This window comes from Sciurus vulgaris, assembly GCF_902686455.1.
Source record: "Sciurus vulgaris genome assembly, chromosome: X".
NCBI lineage: Eukaryota > Metazoa > Chordata > Mammalia > Rodentia > Sciuridae > Sciurus > Sciurus vulgaris.
This window is the reverse complement of record NC_136471.1, coordinates 4,615,034-4,631,613: the sequence shown is the minus strand read 5'-3', so window position 1 is coordinate 4,631,613 and position 16,580 is coordinate 4,615,034. Positions and strand designations below refer to the sequence as shown.

The 16,580-nt window shown below is 42.3% G+C and overlaps 1 protein-coding gene across 4 annotated transcripts in view; it reads left to right on the top strand.

Annotated features, from left to right (window-relative positions):
• Positions 1 to 16,580, top strand: part of MAMLD1 (mastermind like domain containing 1) — a 111,415-nt gene that overhangs the window by 36,232 nt on the left and 58,603 nt on the right. For 3 of the 4 annotated variants that reach the window (XM_079124292.1, XM_079124291.1, XM_079124294.1), the window contains one exon: positions 14,208 to 14,366. The exons of the other annotated variant lie outside the window; for it this stretch is intronic. In XM_079124292.1, the coding sequence (XP_078980418.1) occupies positions 14,271 to 14,366 (96 nt within the window). In that variant the 5' untranslated portion in view covers positions 14,208 to 14,270. The remainder of the gene's footprint in view (positions 1 to 14,207; positions 14,367 to 16,580) is intronic. 4 annotated transcript variants of the gene reach the window in all.

Here is a 16,580-nt window from a genome sequence, read left to right as displayed (position 1 = left end):
CTGGCTGAGATGCCTGTGGCTCTCAGATGCAAACCAAATAGTATCCATTTATGTGTGTTTATGCCTATGGCAATTTCAGCCTGCTCCTGTCAAAATGTACCTGTTTTCCAAAATGTTTTTTTTAATATAAATTTCATTTTTTGTGGGGGTGTGGTTTACAATGAACATTTTAAGCTAGAGAAATTGGCTCCTATAATGGAGATAGAAATGGTGTGTGCACAGTCTCCCAAATTTCACTTTGGACTCCTGGACTAACTCCTATCACTCTCCCAGTGGGATATCTGATGCCACTTCATATCTCTTTATGTCTCTTTTGCTCCCAGGCACCCAACTGCATTTGCACTGAAGTAAGTATTATTTTAAAGTTGGCATTCTTTCCAGAGTCATGTGCTACAAGGGGTGAATGCCTGTACCCACTCGTTCACTTGTCACTCTTTACCTGCTACATGCCAGGCCTTCTTATAGGAATGGGACATTCAGCATAGGGCTCTTATTGAAATCAGGAGAGACAGAACAGGAAAACAGCCCACATTGCTTTGTGGACAAAATTGCACTCCAATCAGTGGCTGTGGTCATGGGGCCAGGATACCCGCTGCCAGGACTCAAATGGGGATACTGGGGAAGAGGGTGCCCCTGGCCAGTATTTGGTGCGGTTTACTATGTGCTAGCAACTGTTGTAAGAACATTAGTGGTATCTCACCTTCGATTGTCACCACAGCCCAATGAGGTAGATGCTATTAGTAGCATCTGTGTTTCACAGATGAGGAAGCAAAAAAACAGAGGTTGAGTTAATTTCCCCAAGGCCACACAGCTAATCAGTGGCAAAGCTAAGACTCAGACCACTGGGTGCCACAGTCCATGCTTGTGTGGCTACACTGCCTCTCAGGATGGTGCAGTCTAAATCTCCTGCACGCACAGACCTCACATTCAAGGAAAACCCAAGAGTCAGAACAGGGTCCTCCCTTTTAAGGGTGAGGAGCACCTTCGCCCTCGAAGAAAGTCAGAGACAGCCATGTGCTAGATGGGTATGACTTGGCCTGAGCAGTGCCCCATTACCATCCTCAAAGCTCCTTCCTCTGGGAGAGAACCCCAAACCTCCTTTGTTTCAAAGAAATTTTGAGGCTCTAAGGACCTGACTGTAATCATATCAGTCCCTGACCCTTGCACAGTTATCAGCACTGATAACTCCCACCCCCATCCCCACTCCTGGGTCTGAGCTGGGACAACATCAGGTTTGCAGAAAATGGTGACTCGTTGCCTTGCTAGTAAGTTCTTTGCCACCACTGCCTATGTCTAGAAGCACTCTTGTTAGCTGCAAAGCCAGTTTAGCCTGAAGCAGTAGGAGGAGCTCTGGCTGAACCCTGTGTTGAGGAGAGGACATGTGTACAAGATAGAGCAGAGGTTGCTTAGAGGCTGTCTGTCATACCTCTGGGATGCTGTCACCACAGCCAACACTGCCCCAATCTCAGTATTGCCTCACAAATATTCCCAGTGGGCTCCTTTGCCGCCCAGATCTTTTTCTTTTCTTTTTGGTACCAGGGATTGAATCCAGGGGTGCTTAACCACTGAGTGACATTCCTTATGGCCTCACTAAGTTGCTGAGGCTGGCTTTGAATTCACAATCCTCCTGCCTCAGCCTCCAGAGCCACTGGGATTACAGGCATGTGCCACCATGCCCAAACACACAGATCTTACTCACTGGCCTATTTCCTTCTTTCCCAGGTACCAGCAAGCTGATTGTTGAGAGCTATGGAAGCCCCAGGAGCAGAAACTGAACTTATCGATAGGGAAAGTGGGCAGGCTGCCAGTGAATTGCAAACAGTCCAAGTGTCAGCTACTAACAATATGTGGAGGCTTTGAGACTCATGACCAGACAACAGAACACATCAAAACAACCATGAATGTGAGAAGGAACGATTTCTGTTCTCTCCACTAACACATTATTAACTGGGGAACAAGGGAAGCTCTCCCCAATCCTCCTTGCATTGTGCTCCCACCCTTCCTGGCATCTCTTAAACCCTCAGCCATCCAAACAGATGGAAGAACCACCTGCTGCAATCCACTTCTTCACTTCCATTGGTCACTTCCCTCTTCTGTCCTTTAAGATGGGTTCCGTTCTTGGCCAGCTCCCTGACAGTTCATGCCCTTCTGTATTCCTCTGGCCAGTTCTTCCATTGCTCCAACTGTACATCTTGTTGGCATCTCAAGCTCAGACCAATGGATTCCACATGAACTGATGGACTTTGTCTCAAGCCTTTATGGAGTCGTGACAACTTCCTCAGCTGATTTGATTTCACAGCCAAATTTCGTTCTCTCTTGCTCATTCTTTCTCTCAAATAGCCTTATGAGTTTGTTTGTAAGCTAAGAAGAATACTTTTACATTCCCATCACAACACTCCTCTAACTACCTGACACATCACAAACCTGACTTTGAAACATCTGAGGCGTTCATTTGCTGGTGCCACTTACATAGGAACATTTCTAGTTTTTTGGTTCAGTAACTACTCATTTGGGGCCCTTGACTTCTCCTCCACAGTATTTCTTGAATTCCTCCCCTCTGTGTAAGCATCATATGAGTGTTGCTCTGGAATAGTCTTTAACATGCAAGTGATAGATGATTCTGATGGGTGAAGTGATTTTGAGAGGGCTACGTGGTCACTGCAGACAGAGAATGACAGGCCAGGGCATTGAGGGAGTGAGAGAGTACCTACTGGAATCTTCAGTACAGACCATGAAGGATTCACGCAGAACTGTAAAACAAAACCATAGACCATCAAATGGGCAGGCACATCCACATTTCCACAAAGCAATTCCTTAAACTAAATATCTCATGTAGCTGTGGTTTGCTTGATGTGGCTCTAAGAAAAATTCTAGAACATACCTTTAGAGGACTAGTGAGTAAGGGCTTAGAAAAGGAAGCCAGTCAAAAGTGAGTCTAAAGCCTTAGCTGAAGCAGAAGGAGTGGGGATCCTTGAGAGCCAGCATAGGCTCATTCAGAGTAGCTCGCTGGGTTAGAATGGCATCCTTTTTTACTGGAAACGTTAGCTAGGCAGGTAGATCAGAGCAAAGCAGGAAGGCATTTTTAGATCTCAGCAAGGCATTTGGCAGCAGCTTTTGTGAAATCCTCATTTACAGCTCAGTTATGTGATTGTGTAACCAATTAAAGGACTGAATCCAAAGGCCATGGATAATGGATTAATGTCTTCCCTTAGAGAAGTTGAGAGGCAAGTCCTGGGGCTCCCTCCTGGCCTGCTTCCCTTTTTCCCAATGATCTAGATGAGGACTGAGAAATTTCTCTAACGGGATTTGCCTCCAACATAGTGCCAGAAAATGAGGAATTCTCTCTAGCATGAAATTGAGATCCAAAGGGATCTTGATGAACTCAAGATTGAATTTAACAGGGCAAATGTTACCTTTGGTTCCTGGACCCATCTGTCCAAGTGTAGCACAGAAGAATGGTGGATTGAGAACAAACAAGGGGCTGTGAGTTGATAGCTATCTCAGTGTAACTTAGTAGCGAGCTGGGCCTGCCACTCAACTTAGGTTACACTGCAAGCCATGGCCTGTTAGGTGGGAAGTTGAAGGTGCTGCTTTTGCCACTGAAGCATGGTGCCCAGTTTTCACCTCAGTCACATGATTAATGGGTCTCCAAGAAGAAAGAGACTGGGGTGATGAGGAGGCTTATGATTAAAGGCATGAAGCCAGTGATCTCCCTGAGCTGGGGCTTGAACCCAAGGTTGCAGATGCCAACTTCAGAACTTTTTAGTGAATGTCAGTGCAAGACCACATAGGCAGCATGTCTGCTGCATTTTGAATATCAAGCTTTGGATTCATTTCATTTTGACTCTTCTGAGTATGTGGAAAAATGCTTTGAGTGTTGGTAAACACTAACAGAAAGCAGAGATCCTACTGGCCTTTCTGATATGTGGGCCCTACCTTCTAACTTCCACAGCCTAGAAGCAACTCAGCATAAATGCTGTCTCATAAGCCATTTCTTCAATGAATATGAAATGAATTTCATAAACCACCAGGGGTTTCTTAACCACTTTAAAAGACAAGCATTATTAAAACAATACCTTTTTTATGCATAGAAGTTACATAGCTAACAGGACTTTACTGTACCTTAACTTTGCCACAATACACAATGGAAAGTTTGTCTCTTTTTCTTATGCCTTATCTACAACTTTCTCATAGTTGCTTTGTATAAGAATAAAGAGAAAAGATAAGTACTGGAATCGGTATGACACAGGCAGCTTGACTGGGTGAATGAACTGCAATGTCTTGGCACAAAAGTGTTTATTTGGGGTGTTTTTTGAATTCATAATCAACTGTGCCCACAGCCGAGAAATGATAATGGATGACATTCCATTAAAGAGCTGTCACTCTGTAGGTGTGAAATGTGTCAAAATAACATGCCTTTCAAGATCTATCTGTTGGAATCCTTCCACCACAGAAATTGTTTGTATTTGACCCAAAGGGAAGTTAAGTATTTATTCTTGAAGGAGTTAGAGCAAGAAGGATGATTGAAGTTATAGAAGTGGTAGTGGTTTGGATCTAGAAGGAGTAAACATAATGGGCAAAGTCAAGCTTAGGAGAAACTAAGTCTGCAGGCTTTCTGGTTGACTCAGGTGCACCAAGCTGATGAGCAGCCCCTGAGCAGAATAAGCCTGAAGCATGACTTCCTCTTCCTAGCACGCTACATAGGTGGCCTCCACAGTTCCAAGTGCCAGTCAACAGCATGTTTTCCCTTCTGACACAGGGAAAAGAGTTTTGAGCATGAAAAGATGTCTTATTTGCTAATACCTTGTTTGGTGTTAGCATTTGGCTTATGGGATGGAATAGACTGAAGCTGTAGATCAAGTGACTTGCATCTACAATCTCCTCAGGACTTAGTAGATTCTCCCTTGCTCAGGATAGAGCACAGGGGTAGAACTTCATGCCTGATAAATAGGTGAATTCAATAGGCAATGGGAATAGAAAGATTTATATAGTTTTACTTGGGAAATCAGCTCTTGCTATCAACCAGGGTAGCCTACTGAAAATATTTATGTCAGTTTTCTCTTGCAAGAAGCCCAAAGCTGGCTATGTGTAAAACATCAATCTTGCCTATTTATCATGTCATGCAGCTGAATGGCTCCCTGTAAACTCACACTTGATTTCAGTGCCTGCTTGCATGCATTTTGTTGACTGTGTTCTCAAAGGGAAGTGTCTGGAAACCATTTCTGAAATACACAGCAAATTTCCCACTCTTTTTGGAAACCAAAGCTGTTGTTGCCAACTTGCAAAGGATAAATATCTTGAAAATTAGATTGTTTCCTTCAAGCTGATGGTAGCTGCCTTGACTGTTTTCTTTCACTTGGGAAATAATATCTAAAATATTTGCAGAGAAGTATTTCCAAGAATGGAGAGAAATTATTTCATCATATTAAGAAGTGAAAGCCCATTTTCCTCTCATCAGATGGGGACACCTCACAATGCTCACAGTGCCAGTGACGATGGCCCACATATCCCTCTTGGTTGTGGCCTTGCTTTTTCCCACTTTGTTTTTAGAATACTTTGAGTTCTGAGGTTGATGAATAATTCTTGAGCATTGTCCTAGTTAACGATCCAGGGCTCTGATCCCCTGAGATTGCTTTACTTAGTATCAGGGAGTGGTGTCTGGTTTGATGTGGAAAGAGGGGACCTCAGACTCCACCTAGCCCCACTAGGAATCTGGAGCCAGTCTAGGTTCTTTCCAGCAGCCACTGAAAGGAAGTCTGTTTGTGCACTCTGACTGGGGAATCATAATAGGTAGATGACTGTAGAGGAAAGCTAGTCACCAATGTGGAGATTGTGCCAGCTGGCTAGCCTTGTAGGGTCCTTCAGGCCAAGCTCTTTAGTATATTGAGAGAAAGTGAAACTCGGAGAGATGAAGTGACTTGCTTGTGAGCCTTGGCAGGAGAAGTTGAAACCTCAAGGATGCCAGCACCTCTTTGAGGAGAGGCAGGCACTGGGCAGCCCGGGATGCTGCCTTGCAGATTTATTATGCTTCTTCTGCCCAGCACTTTCAGAATGTGGACCCAAGGAAATATTGCATCAAGGGTCTGTCTTCAAGTACAGCCTGCTGAGATCATGCCCTGGCTTGGGGTTCATTGAACTTGAATTCTTGAGTCAGCTCTCACCATCTATCACTACTGGGTGAGACTCTGCCTCAGTTTCCCTATCCGTACCAAAGGGGGATAGACCCTATAATCTCTAGTTTACTCTTCCAATATTAACATATTCCAGGATCCTAACTGAACTTTACTGCAGAAGAGGAGGAGAACAAAAAGGGGGTGATATTTCTATTCCCAAAGGGGCTGCCCTTGCCCAACACCTCTCATGCACACAGCACCCCCTCTGTCCAAGTGTCTTTCAGATTCAGGTTCTCACTTGATCCTTACATATGCCATGTGAGGGGAGAAAGCAAAGGGGATCAGCCTTATATAGCAAATGAGGAACATGAGCATTAAAGAGGTCAAGTGATTTGTTGATGGAAGTGACCCTGGTGTCTTTGGTCCCCCAAACCCATATTCAGCCTGCTATTGCTTCTAGACCATTGGCTAAAAACACTTTGCAAAGCTATACTTGCCTGCCTCCACCTGCTGTTAGGACTGGCATCTGGGCCCAAGTGTAGCATGTTTACAAACTGTTTCTACACTGAGGTGATTGCTAGCTGAAATTGCTACAAAGTCAAATGATTTCCAACATTTTTCTCCTTCCTTGCTCAGCATTTCCAGTTATTCCTGTATGACAAGTCTAGATTTTAAAAAATCATTTCCAGGGTAAGGAGAGTCACTGTGGCCTTTGTGGGGTCACAACTGAGTAGTGGGTAGTGGCAGGGGAGACTAGACCAACTACTGTTCCTGCTTCCTTTGCTGGTCAACTATGGAACCTACTGAGGACCAATTAAGCAGCAAGCCCAGATAGATGGGCAGATAGTAGAGCCAAATACCCACTGTTACTGGTGAGAATAACCCCAAACTTAAAAGAGGAGCCATTTCCCCGAGGGCCTCTAATGTTTAGTGCTTTCTAGGAGTGGAGGCAGGGAGGACAGAGAGCAAGAGAGAGAGAGAGAGAGAATATGTGTGTGTGTGTGTGTGTGTGTGTGTGTTTACGTGTACCTACTTATGAGTAGGATGGTTTACAGGGGACACTGGAATAGTATCCCAGCACCTTGTAACACAGCCCCAACTTCGATGATTAGCTACTGAAAAGTTTAGAGAAACTAAGAAGCTTGCAGGCATTTATCACATGGAAAACTAGCGCATAGTTGGTCTGGCCTTCCAGTTTGGCTCACTACTTGAAATCTTTAAATCCTCAAAGTGTGTGATGTTTATGACACAGAAAAGATGATGCTAAACAAGTCCAACAATTGGTTTCTTTTTCAGAAATGAGATATTAAAATTTCTCAGCTTCAGTAGAGCATGATGAACAGCATTGTCATCAATGCTGTAAGATGATCTTGGTCTGCCCTCGTTTCTTGGCGTTCCCAAGTTCCAAAAAACTCCATTCTCTCTTGGCCATAATGGATGAGTAACGCATGTTGTTCAGCTTTAGAGTCAAATAAGTTTTCTAGCCAGCTTGTTGGTTTATACAGTTGGTTCATTGAAACCCTATTCTGTTGTCTGACCACTGTGTGGGACCATGGGACACTTCTGTTTGCCAGGAAGCACTGATCTTGAGCTGAGCTGATTTGTCACTGAGTGCCAGTTAACACACAGAGGTGTGTGCAGGGTGTGTCATTTGTAACCTCAGCAGCATGAAGAAATGCTGAAACCAAGGTGTAGAGATTGGAGGTTCCTAGGGAGCAGCAGCAGCATTGCCAAAAGTAGGATCAACTAGAGCCTGAGAAATTTGAAGTCATTCTGTGATCATGTGGGTCACTAGGGAAGGTTTCCAGCAGTGCTGTGTCATCAGCAAAACAGAAAGGGCATGTTGATGTTCCAGTTTGAAAGGAGACAATCTTGCTTAATGTGGAGGATATAAACATTGTTTGCCTCCTAAAACTTAAAAGAGATTGCTTCATCCTTTCTCTACAAGGAACATCCTTCTGAAATCCTGAATTACAGTAAGGAGTGATAACAAGTTGACCGTGATTAGAAACAACTTTTAGGACATAATTCACATATCATCAATCCATCCATTGAAAATGTACAGTTCAGTATGTTTTCGTGTACTCACAAAGATGTGCAACCATCACCATAATCAATTCTAGAACATTTTCATCACCCTCAAAAGAAACACTGTGCCCATCAGTAGTCAGTAATATTCTCCTTGCCTCCCCGAGTCTGGGCAGCCACTAAGCTACTTTTCATCCCTGTGGATCTGCCTATTCTGGATATTTTAATAAATGAAATCATATAATGTGTGGTCCTTTGTGGCTGGCTTCTGTCACTGAGCACAATGTCTACAACGTTCATCCACACAGTCACATGTGTCAGTACTTCTTTCCTTTCTGAGACTGAATGATATTCCATTATATGAGTAGAACACATTTTGTTTATCCAGTCATTCATTGATGGACATTTGAGTTGCTTCCATTTTGGATCATTATGAATATTGCTGCTTTGAACACTCATGCACAAGTTTTTGTGTAAATACATGTTTTCAGTTCTCTTGAGTATATACCCAGGAGTGAAATTGCTCTTTTTCATAACAGCTGTACTCTTTTACATTCCCACCAGTGATGTATGAGGGTTCTAATTTCTCTACATCACTTGGAGCGTTCTAAAGTCAACTTTTCAAAACAAAAAGTGATATTTTAGAATATTGATATATTTATTAACATAAGACTATAATTATATGCCTTGCAGCTGTTACATGGTGTCAACAGACCTTTCAAATGCACAGAAATATTGAACATTGTGTTCTGTATTGCTACACTTCGTGCTGGGTGACTGTATCAGTTCATGGTGAAGCCCTTTACTCACGCTCCTATCTACTCTATAGACTCATTCAGCAGATAGCTCCTGAGAACCTACTGTGGTCTCTGAATACCACCACAGAAAAGACATACTCCCTTCCCCCACACAGTGGAAATATCTTCTGCCAAGGGCAGGGGAGACACAGAAGGAGCAAGTGTACAATGGGTTCTTCCTATTCATCTTATAGCTTACTGAAGAACCAGTGAAATGCTCTATGTAAACAGCTGAGCCTAATGTCTCTCAGGGCTACCTTTGAGCGCTGGCTCTGTTAAATTTCCGTATAGAACTTTGCATGTTACTCATGAGGAAATCAAGTATCAAAGTTCAAGCAGCTTTCCCAGAACTTCATAACTCCTAAGAAGCCCACCTTCTTGCCTCAGGTCCTCCTCTTTGGGCTCCAAAGCCCCAGCTCTGCTGCCATCTAGAAGTCTGACCTTCTTAACCTTTGACCTGTCTCTAGTCTACTCTTCCACCCTTCCCAGGTTCAGTCCCTGGCCCAAGGTATCGTATTTGACCCATGCCCTAGCATAATACCAAGGTTGTTCAGAGCAAATAGTAATTAGTGACAATTAATCCCTTGTAGAGCAGGGTGATCTGCTGTAATTAGATTCCAAAGTAGTCATGATTGTGACAATGGGTTAATGGGTCTATTACTACTCCTGCAGCTTTCTCTGCCTGTCAGCAGCTCTATACCTCCTCCTACCCTCCAGGTTGGAAACCTGGAGGGTAGGAGTAGCCTTAGCCTGCTGTTCTGTACGCATCCAGTCATCAAACCCTACAAATCTTCCTTCCCTTACTCCCAAGCTCTGGGCCCAGTCAATATCCAAACATGTTGACTGTGACAGTAAGGAAATAGGCTGCTACTTCTGGCCAGAGAATTGGCTCTTTGTTCAGGAAGCTCTGGCCACTACCCCCCACCTGTTCCCTTTGCGCATTGGTTCTGGGGGCCACAAAGGGGCAGGACATGAAATCAATAGAGTTGAGTCTTTAAAAGCCAAGGCAGCTTTTTTTTTTTTTTTTTTTTGGCCTTTTTTCTTTAGAGCTGAATAGGCAGTTTGTTTGATGTTGATAGGTTTTGTGTTGCCAGCCCTGAAATGAGATCTGGGACTCCATCCCCCACAGACAGGAGATGCTGGGCCTGCCCAGGCCAGGGAGTTCATGATGGCCTCTGCAGTATCTGTGGTCTTGTTTTCCGTTCTTCATTTGGGTGTGCTGTATATTATGTGCCATGTTCTCTTCACTTTGGTGTCTCTAGATCATAATATTGGAGTAAGATCACAGCTGAGGTCTCATGGTTGGCCCCTGAAACAGCCAGGGAAGATTCGGGTGAGAATTGTTTTTTTTCTAAAATAAAAAGGTGGGTTCAAAATGTCTATAAATGGCTTGAAGAAAGAATGCTATGTAGAAAATGTCCCAAAAATACTAAGAAGAATCAATGATCTCCCTGGATATGAATCTTGAACTCTCTTTTTTAAAATAACAGCCAGGTGCTTATTGGGAAATAATGATATTCACAGAAAGTTGCAAACATAGTTCAGAGAGGAGCCCTATACTCTTCACCCAGTTTTCCCCAAAGTGACATCTTAGGTAACAGCAGTGCAATATCAAAACCAAATTGATATTAATACAGGTTTTTTGTATATAAATTATAAACTCTTATAGTCAACGTTTTATGTTTAAAATTTTTGTGTTTAAATTTTAATGTCTTTGGATATATATCCAGGAGTGCAGTTACTGGTAGCACCTTTTTTTTTTAAGAAACTACTCAGCTGTTTTGCACAGTGGATGTACCATTGTACATTTCCTCCAGCAACAAATGAGTGATCCAGTTGCTCTACATCCTCACCAGCATTTGGTGTTGTGACTATTTTTTTTTTATAAAAGCAAAATTCACATAACAGTTCAGTGGCACTTAAATATTCACAGTATTATGCAATCATTAGTTCCTAGCCATTTGCATCACCACAAAATAAAACACCATACTCTAATTGTTAAACAATTAGTTCCCTGTTCCTCTTCTTTTCAGCCTCTAACAACCACCAATCTGCCTTTTATTTCTATGAATTTACCTCTTCTACAAATTTCATATAAAATAAATCATACAATATGTAACCTTTGTGACTGACTTCTTTCATTTAGCATGTTTTCAAGATTTTTCCATGTTGTAGCTTATATCAACACTTCATTCCTTTTGTTTTTTTTGGTACCACAGATTGAACCCACTGAGCCACATCCCCAGCCCTTTTTATTTTTTATTTAGAGACAAGTTCTCACTAAGTTGCTGAGGGCCTCACTAAATTGCTGAGCCTGACTTTGAATCTCCTGCCTCAGCCTCCCAAGCCACTGGAATTAAAGGTGTCCACCACAGTGCCCAGCAACACTTCATTCCTTTTTATGACTGAATAATATGGATATTCCAAAATTTTGTTTATTCCGATGAAGACTGGATTGTTTCCACTTTTGATTATTGTGGATAGTGCTGCTGTGAACATCTGCTTTGAAGTATTTGTTTGAGTGCCCATTTGCAATTATTTGGGGTATATAGCTAGGAGTGCAATTATGGAATCAAATGGTCATTCTTTACCTTTCTGAGAAACTACCAAACTGTTTTTCACAGCAGCTGCAACATTGTGCATTCCCATGAGCAATGTGGCATTTTTTTTTTATCCTAGTGAGTGCAAGGTGATATCAGGATATTCAGATTTTTTTGATAGTGGATAATTTGGATAGTTTGTACTTTCAGAATAATTCATCCATTCCATTTAAATTTCTACACTTTTGTATGTAGAGCTTTTCATAGCATCCCTTTATCTGTTTTGTACCTGCAAGTTCTATGGTAGTATTTAGTTATTCATTCACAATATTGGTAATTTGTATTTCATCTTTTTTTTCATTGTCAGATTGCTAGAGTCTGTTAATTTTATTATTTTTTTTCATATAACTAACTCCCCATTGGGTTTCTCTCTACTGCTTTTCTGTTTTAAATATCATTTATTTTGCTCTTTATTGTTTCCTTCCTTCTGCTTGCTTTTGGATTTATTTTGCACTCCTTTTATTAGTGCTTTAAGTGAGAGATTCAATTACTGATTTCACATTTTTCCTCATTTGTAATGTGAGCATTTAGTGTTATAAATTTCTCTCTTAGCATGCATTTACCTATGCTGCATAAATTTTGACATATTTTTTGGAGTGGATTTCTTTGAATTTATACTTTGGGGGTTCACTCACCTTCTTGAATTTCCACATTTATGTCTTTTGCCAAATTTTGGGAGTTTTCAGTCATTAATTCTTTAAATACTTTCTCACTCTTATTCTGCCTTCCTCCTCTCCTTCTGGAATTTTAATGGCATATTTTTGAAATCTTTTGTTTATAATCCCAGATGTCACCAAGTCTCTGTTCACTTTGTTTCTGGCCCATTTTCTCTCTGTCATTCAGATTGGGTAATTTCTGTTGTTTCATGTTAATTTTTTTCCTCTGTCCTTTCCATGCTCCTATTTATCCCGTGCGTTGAATTTCAGACACTGTGTTTTTTCAGTTCCAAAAATTCTATTTGGTTCATATATATATATATATATATATATATATATATATATATATACACACACACATATATATAAAATTGTTTTTTATTGAGACATTATTTTGTGTTTAAAGCATGGTGTAATTGTTGGTTGAAGCATTTAAATGATTACCGTTTTAAAATCCTTGCCAGATAATTCTAACATCTGTGCATCATCTTGGTGACACATCTGTTGATAATATTTTTCATTCCATTTAAAATCTTCCTGTTTCTTGGTATGACAAGTACTTTTCTCTTGAAACCAGGACATTTTTTGGATGTTATGTTATAAAACTGGATCTTATTTCAATCTTCTGTTTTAACTGAATTCTTCTGATACTGCCTCTGACAGGGAAAGAGGGGCATCATCTTATTTTTGCCAGTTGGATATAGAAGACTGGGTTCCCCCAGTTTAACCTTCATTAACATCAGCACGGGTAGGGCTCTTCCTTTCTGCTAGGCAATGGTGAAAATCCCAGGTCACTAAGTTGGGGTAGAGTCTAGAAACCCTGATCAGTCTTTGCTGCAGTGTTTTCTCTGGTTTTCAACTGAATTAGAGCAGTGTTATCCAAACATTTTCTGTCCTGCTAAGTTATCCCTTTCCTGCTTCTCTGGTTATAAAGAGCAGGCTTTTCTTGGGACCTTTTTGTCTGTACCTGTTGGTATTCTGGGTTGCTGGTTTCTTTAGTAACAAGTCTGGAATACATGAGGCAAAAGAAAACCCAGGAACTCTTCAAATCCCAAGGTTCCTTTCCAGTCTACCTGCTCTCTACTTTTAAGACTCTTTATTTGTTTTATATTTAAGGTCAAGAGATTTTAATTGTACTCAATGGGAGAATGGAAGAAATCACAGTCTTTCTAGAGGTAGAAGTTCAGACAGAGATTTTAGAGCCTCATAATATATTGCCAAGAAGACCTATGAGTAAAACAGGCTGCCCTCATATAGGAATGTCTTAGCACAGCTCTTATTACATGTTTATCTTGTGGAAAACAAAAAGAAAGGACATCTTTACAGGTTTGCATATCTGCTCATTCATCACAGAGGGCATACATTGGAGTAGCTAAGGTCACAGCCTGCTCAGTTTGTTTCCTGTAAACCAGTGCACCAAGTTTCTTGAGCTCCTTTCAGCACCCATTGCTTCCTTCCAGTATCACTTGGGCCTTGAACTGTTGGTGAGAACACTTGATCAGGTACCAGCAGGGCCATGTTGGTATCTGCTCCTTTATGGGTCCTAAGGCTGACTCTCACAGAGCTTAAGGAACCCTAAGCAATCACTTGATTGAACCACCATGTTCTTCATACAAAGGAACTGTGTCCCAGACCATGGAAGAGTGCCTCTCTGTGTGCCGTAGCATACCACTCAAAAGCAAAGCCAGACCTAGGGCTCACATTCCTCATCTGTGTGCCCTGTGTTTTTTTACTCATATCAGGCTGCTCCTCCACCCATCCCCTGCTCTCCAGTACCTTGCTTTGCCCCATGGCCAGAGACTGCCACTTCATCCCTACCAACTGCCTCACAGAAGTGCCCTTCATCACTGGGGGTGGGGGTGCTCAACAAGGGTGGTCGGGTGGGGAGAGAGACAGGAAAAGGAATGTGGCTGACTCCACACAAACCTGTCCTCAGAGTGGAAGTCTGTGATTCACGGGGTCAATGGTCTCATCTTCGTATCTGAAAGACAGTGTACTTTTTGTCTCCCTAAGCCCTGTGTCTAGGTCGTTTGGGAAGCGCCTTGGAGAGTCAAGAATAAAATTGCAGGTCAAACAATGGATGACTGGAAAAGTCGGCTTGTAATCAAGAGCATGCTTCCCCATTTCGCCATGGTGGGAAATCGTCAGGAGCCCAGAAAGCTCCAGGAATCGGTCAGAAAATGGGCTATGGGGGGCGGGGGGTGTTGAATGCTTCTAATCTTAAACTTGAACATGAGATGTATTATTGAAATTCTCTATGCAAACTTGATGGTGGGGATCCAACTCAAAATATAAGAAATACATATGTGATGTAGAAAAGATCTAGGAAGTGAGCTGCTCCTGCCCCTTATGGGTTTGTGGAAAAGCAGGAAATATAGTCAAAGACTCCATTTGGCTTCTCAGTCCAGCGATCTCTGCACTAAACCTGTTCAATGAGAAAAAGGATGAAAGGTGAGAGAAAGAAAATCCTCCTTTTTATTTTGATAGAAACCAGCCAGGGCAGCCAGGTACTGCAGTGCACACCTGTAATTTCCATGGCTAGGGAGGCTGAGGCAGGAGGATGGCAAGTTCAAAGCCAGCCTCAGCAATGGTGAGGCCCTAAGCAACTCAGTGAGACCCTATCTCTAAATAAAATACAAAATAGGACTGGGGATGTGGCTCAATAGTCAAGTTCCCCTGAGTTCAATCCTTGGTTCCAAAAAATAAAAATTAAAATTAAAAAAAATGAAAAAAATCCAGCCACAATAGCAAGCATTAGAAATCTTACATTAACTTCCTAGTATAATGAAAGAAAGAAGTTAGTGAGTAGGGAACACAAAGGAGTTCTCCTCAACTCTCTGTCCCTGGGTGTCCTCTTTACAACTTATTTGACAAACTTTTGCTTTCCACCCTAAGAATTCAGACATCATCCAAGTTTCTGAAATTCAGCATTTCAGTTCTAGTTGTAGTTCTGTGGGGCTAAGACATGTTAGATCATGAGAGTCATTGGTTGATTGAATTTGACAATAAAAGCCTGAAACATCACCAGTCTACTGAGATTAACTCAGTTAGCAGGAGTTGCTGCAAACACAATGGCTGTTATCTCAGGGTATTGGGCCCACAGAGGAGTGGCTTGCTTAATCTCTGAAATTAATAGAGCAGAGAGGAAATGGCTCTTATAGAGCCATGGGTCTGCTTCCTTCCTGTTCATAGAACTGGGAGCCGTAGGTCTGAGGTAATGCTTTTTCACATAATTAGAGTGCCTGTCTTCTCCAATTCCCAGGGCAATCCACTTTGTTTATTTTAGGATTCTGATATGTGCCCAGGTGTGTGGGGGGGCAGGTGATTGAATCGTGCTTCTCCTTTTTTTCCCCCTCATTGCCAACGATGTTTTGAGAATGTGCTATGAATTTAAACATGTAGATGTTTACAAAATTGTGTTTACTGGAATCCCAACTCTAGTAGAAATGACAGTCAGATAAGACAGCAGCTATGACTTGGCCAACAACCTGTTCTCCAAACTGCCAGCCCCTTGTGAGGTATCTTCTAGAAGGAAATCTCTAACCTCCATCCTAACTAACTACCCTTTTTATTTCATACTTTCCTTTCATGGTCAATCACTGAGTCTGTAAGGGACCAGTCTCTGGTAGTGGCCCCAGAGTCCATGGTTGGTTTCAGCATGACTTAAGACTCCTCCTTCATTTCATACTTGTTTCCATCCACTTGGGCCAAATCTAAGGGGAAAAGAGTGAGTGGGTTGTAGTTGTAGGGTCGTCTTCCCCTTCTCTTCTCCACTCCACCAACATTCTTTTAAAAAGTATAACTGGTAAGTAACCACTTTGGTCTCAGCAGTGTAGACAATGCCCAGGGAGCATTGTCCTTAGAATGGGTCCTTGGAGCAGCCAGCCAGGCCCTCACTGTGGAGAAGCTGCCATGCCATTTCCAGGTTTGGCCTCTCCTGGTGGACAGCCTCCAGTGCCCTTTGTAAACCTTGCCAAAATTTCACTTCATTGCTTCAAAGTCACACCTTGGATCTGATCAGAATCAGCCCTTCTTCCTCTTCCATGTCACACCTTGTTCTCTGTCCTTGGCTCTGAGTGACCTATTTTCAAAATACCCAGCTGTACTAGAAGATGCAAGATTTGCCCCTGTTGAGGGAATCCAAAAAATATGCCTCGGGCTCAGAAAACAACTCCCTCAGACAAGTCTTCCTCACAGTTGAAACTACATCTGTCTTCCTGGAAGACATGCGGTCTCAAAAGGGGATGACATTGAGAGAGCCCACACCTTTGACTGTGCTGGGCAAGTACTGCTGCTTCCTTCACCGAGAAGCCAGGACAGCTCTTGATGAGGTGTGAGAGCAGCTGAATTTTAGTGTTTGGTCAATCTGTGGGACCTCAGGAAGGT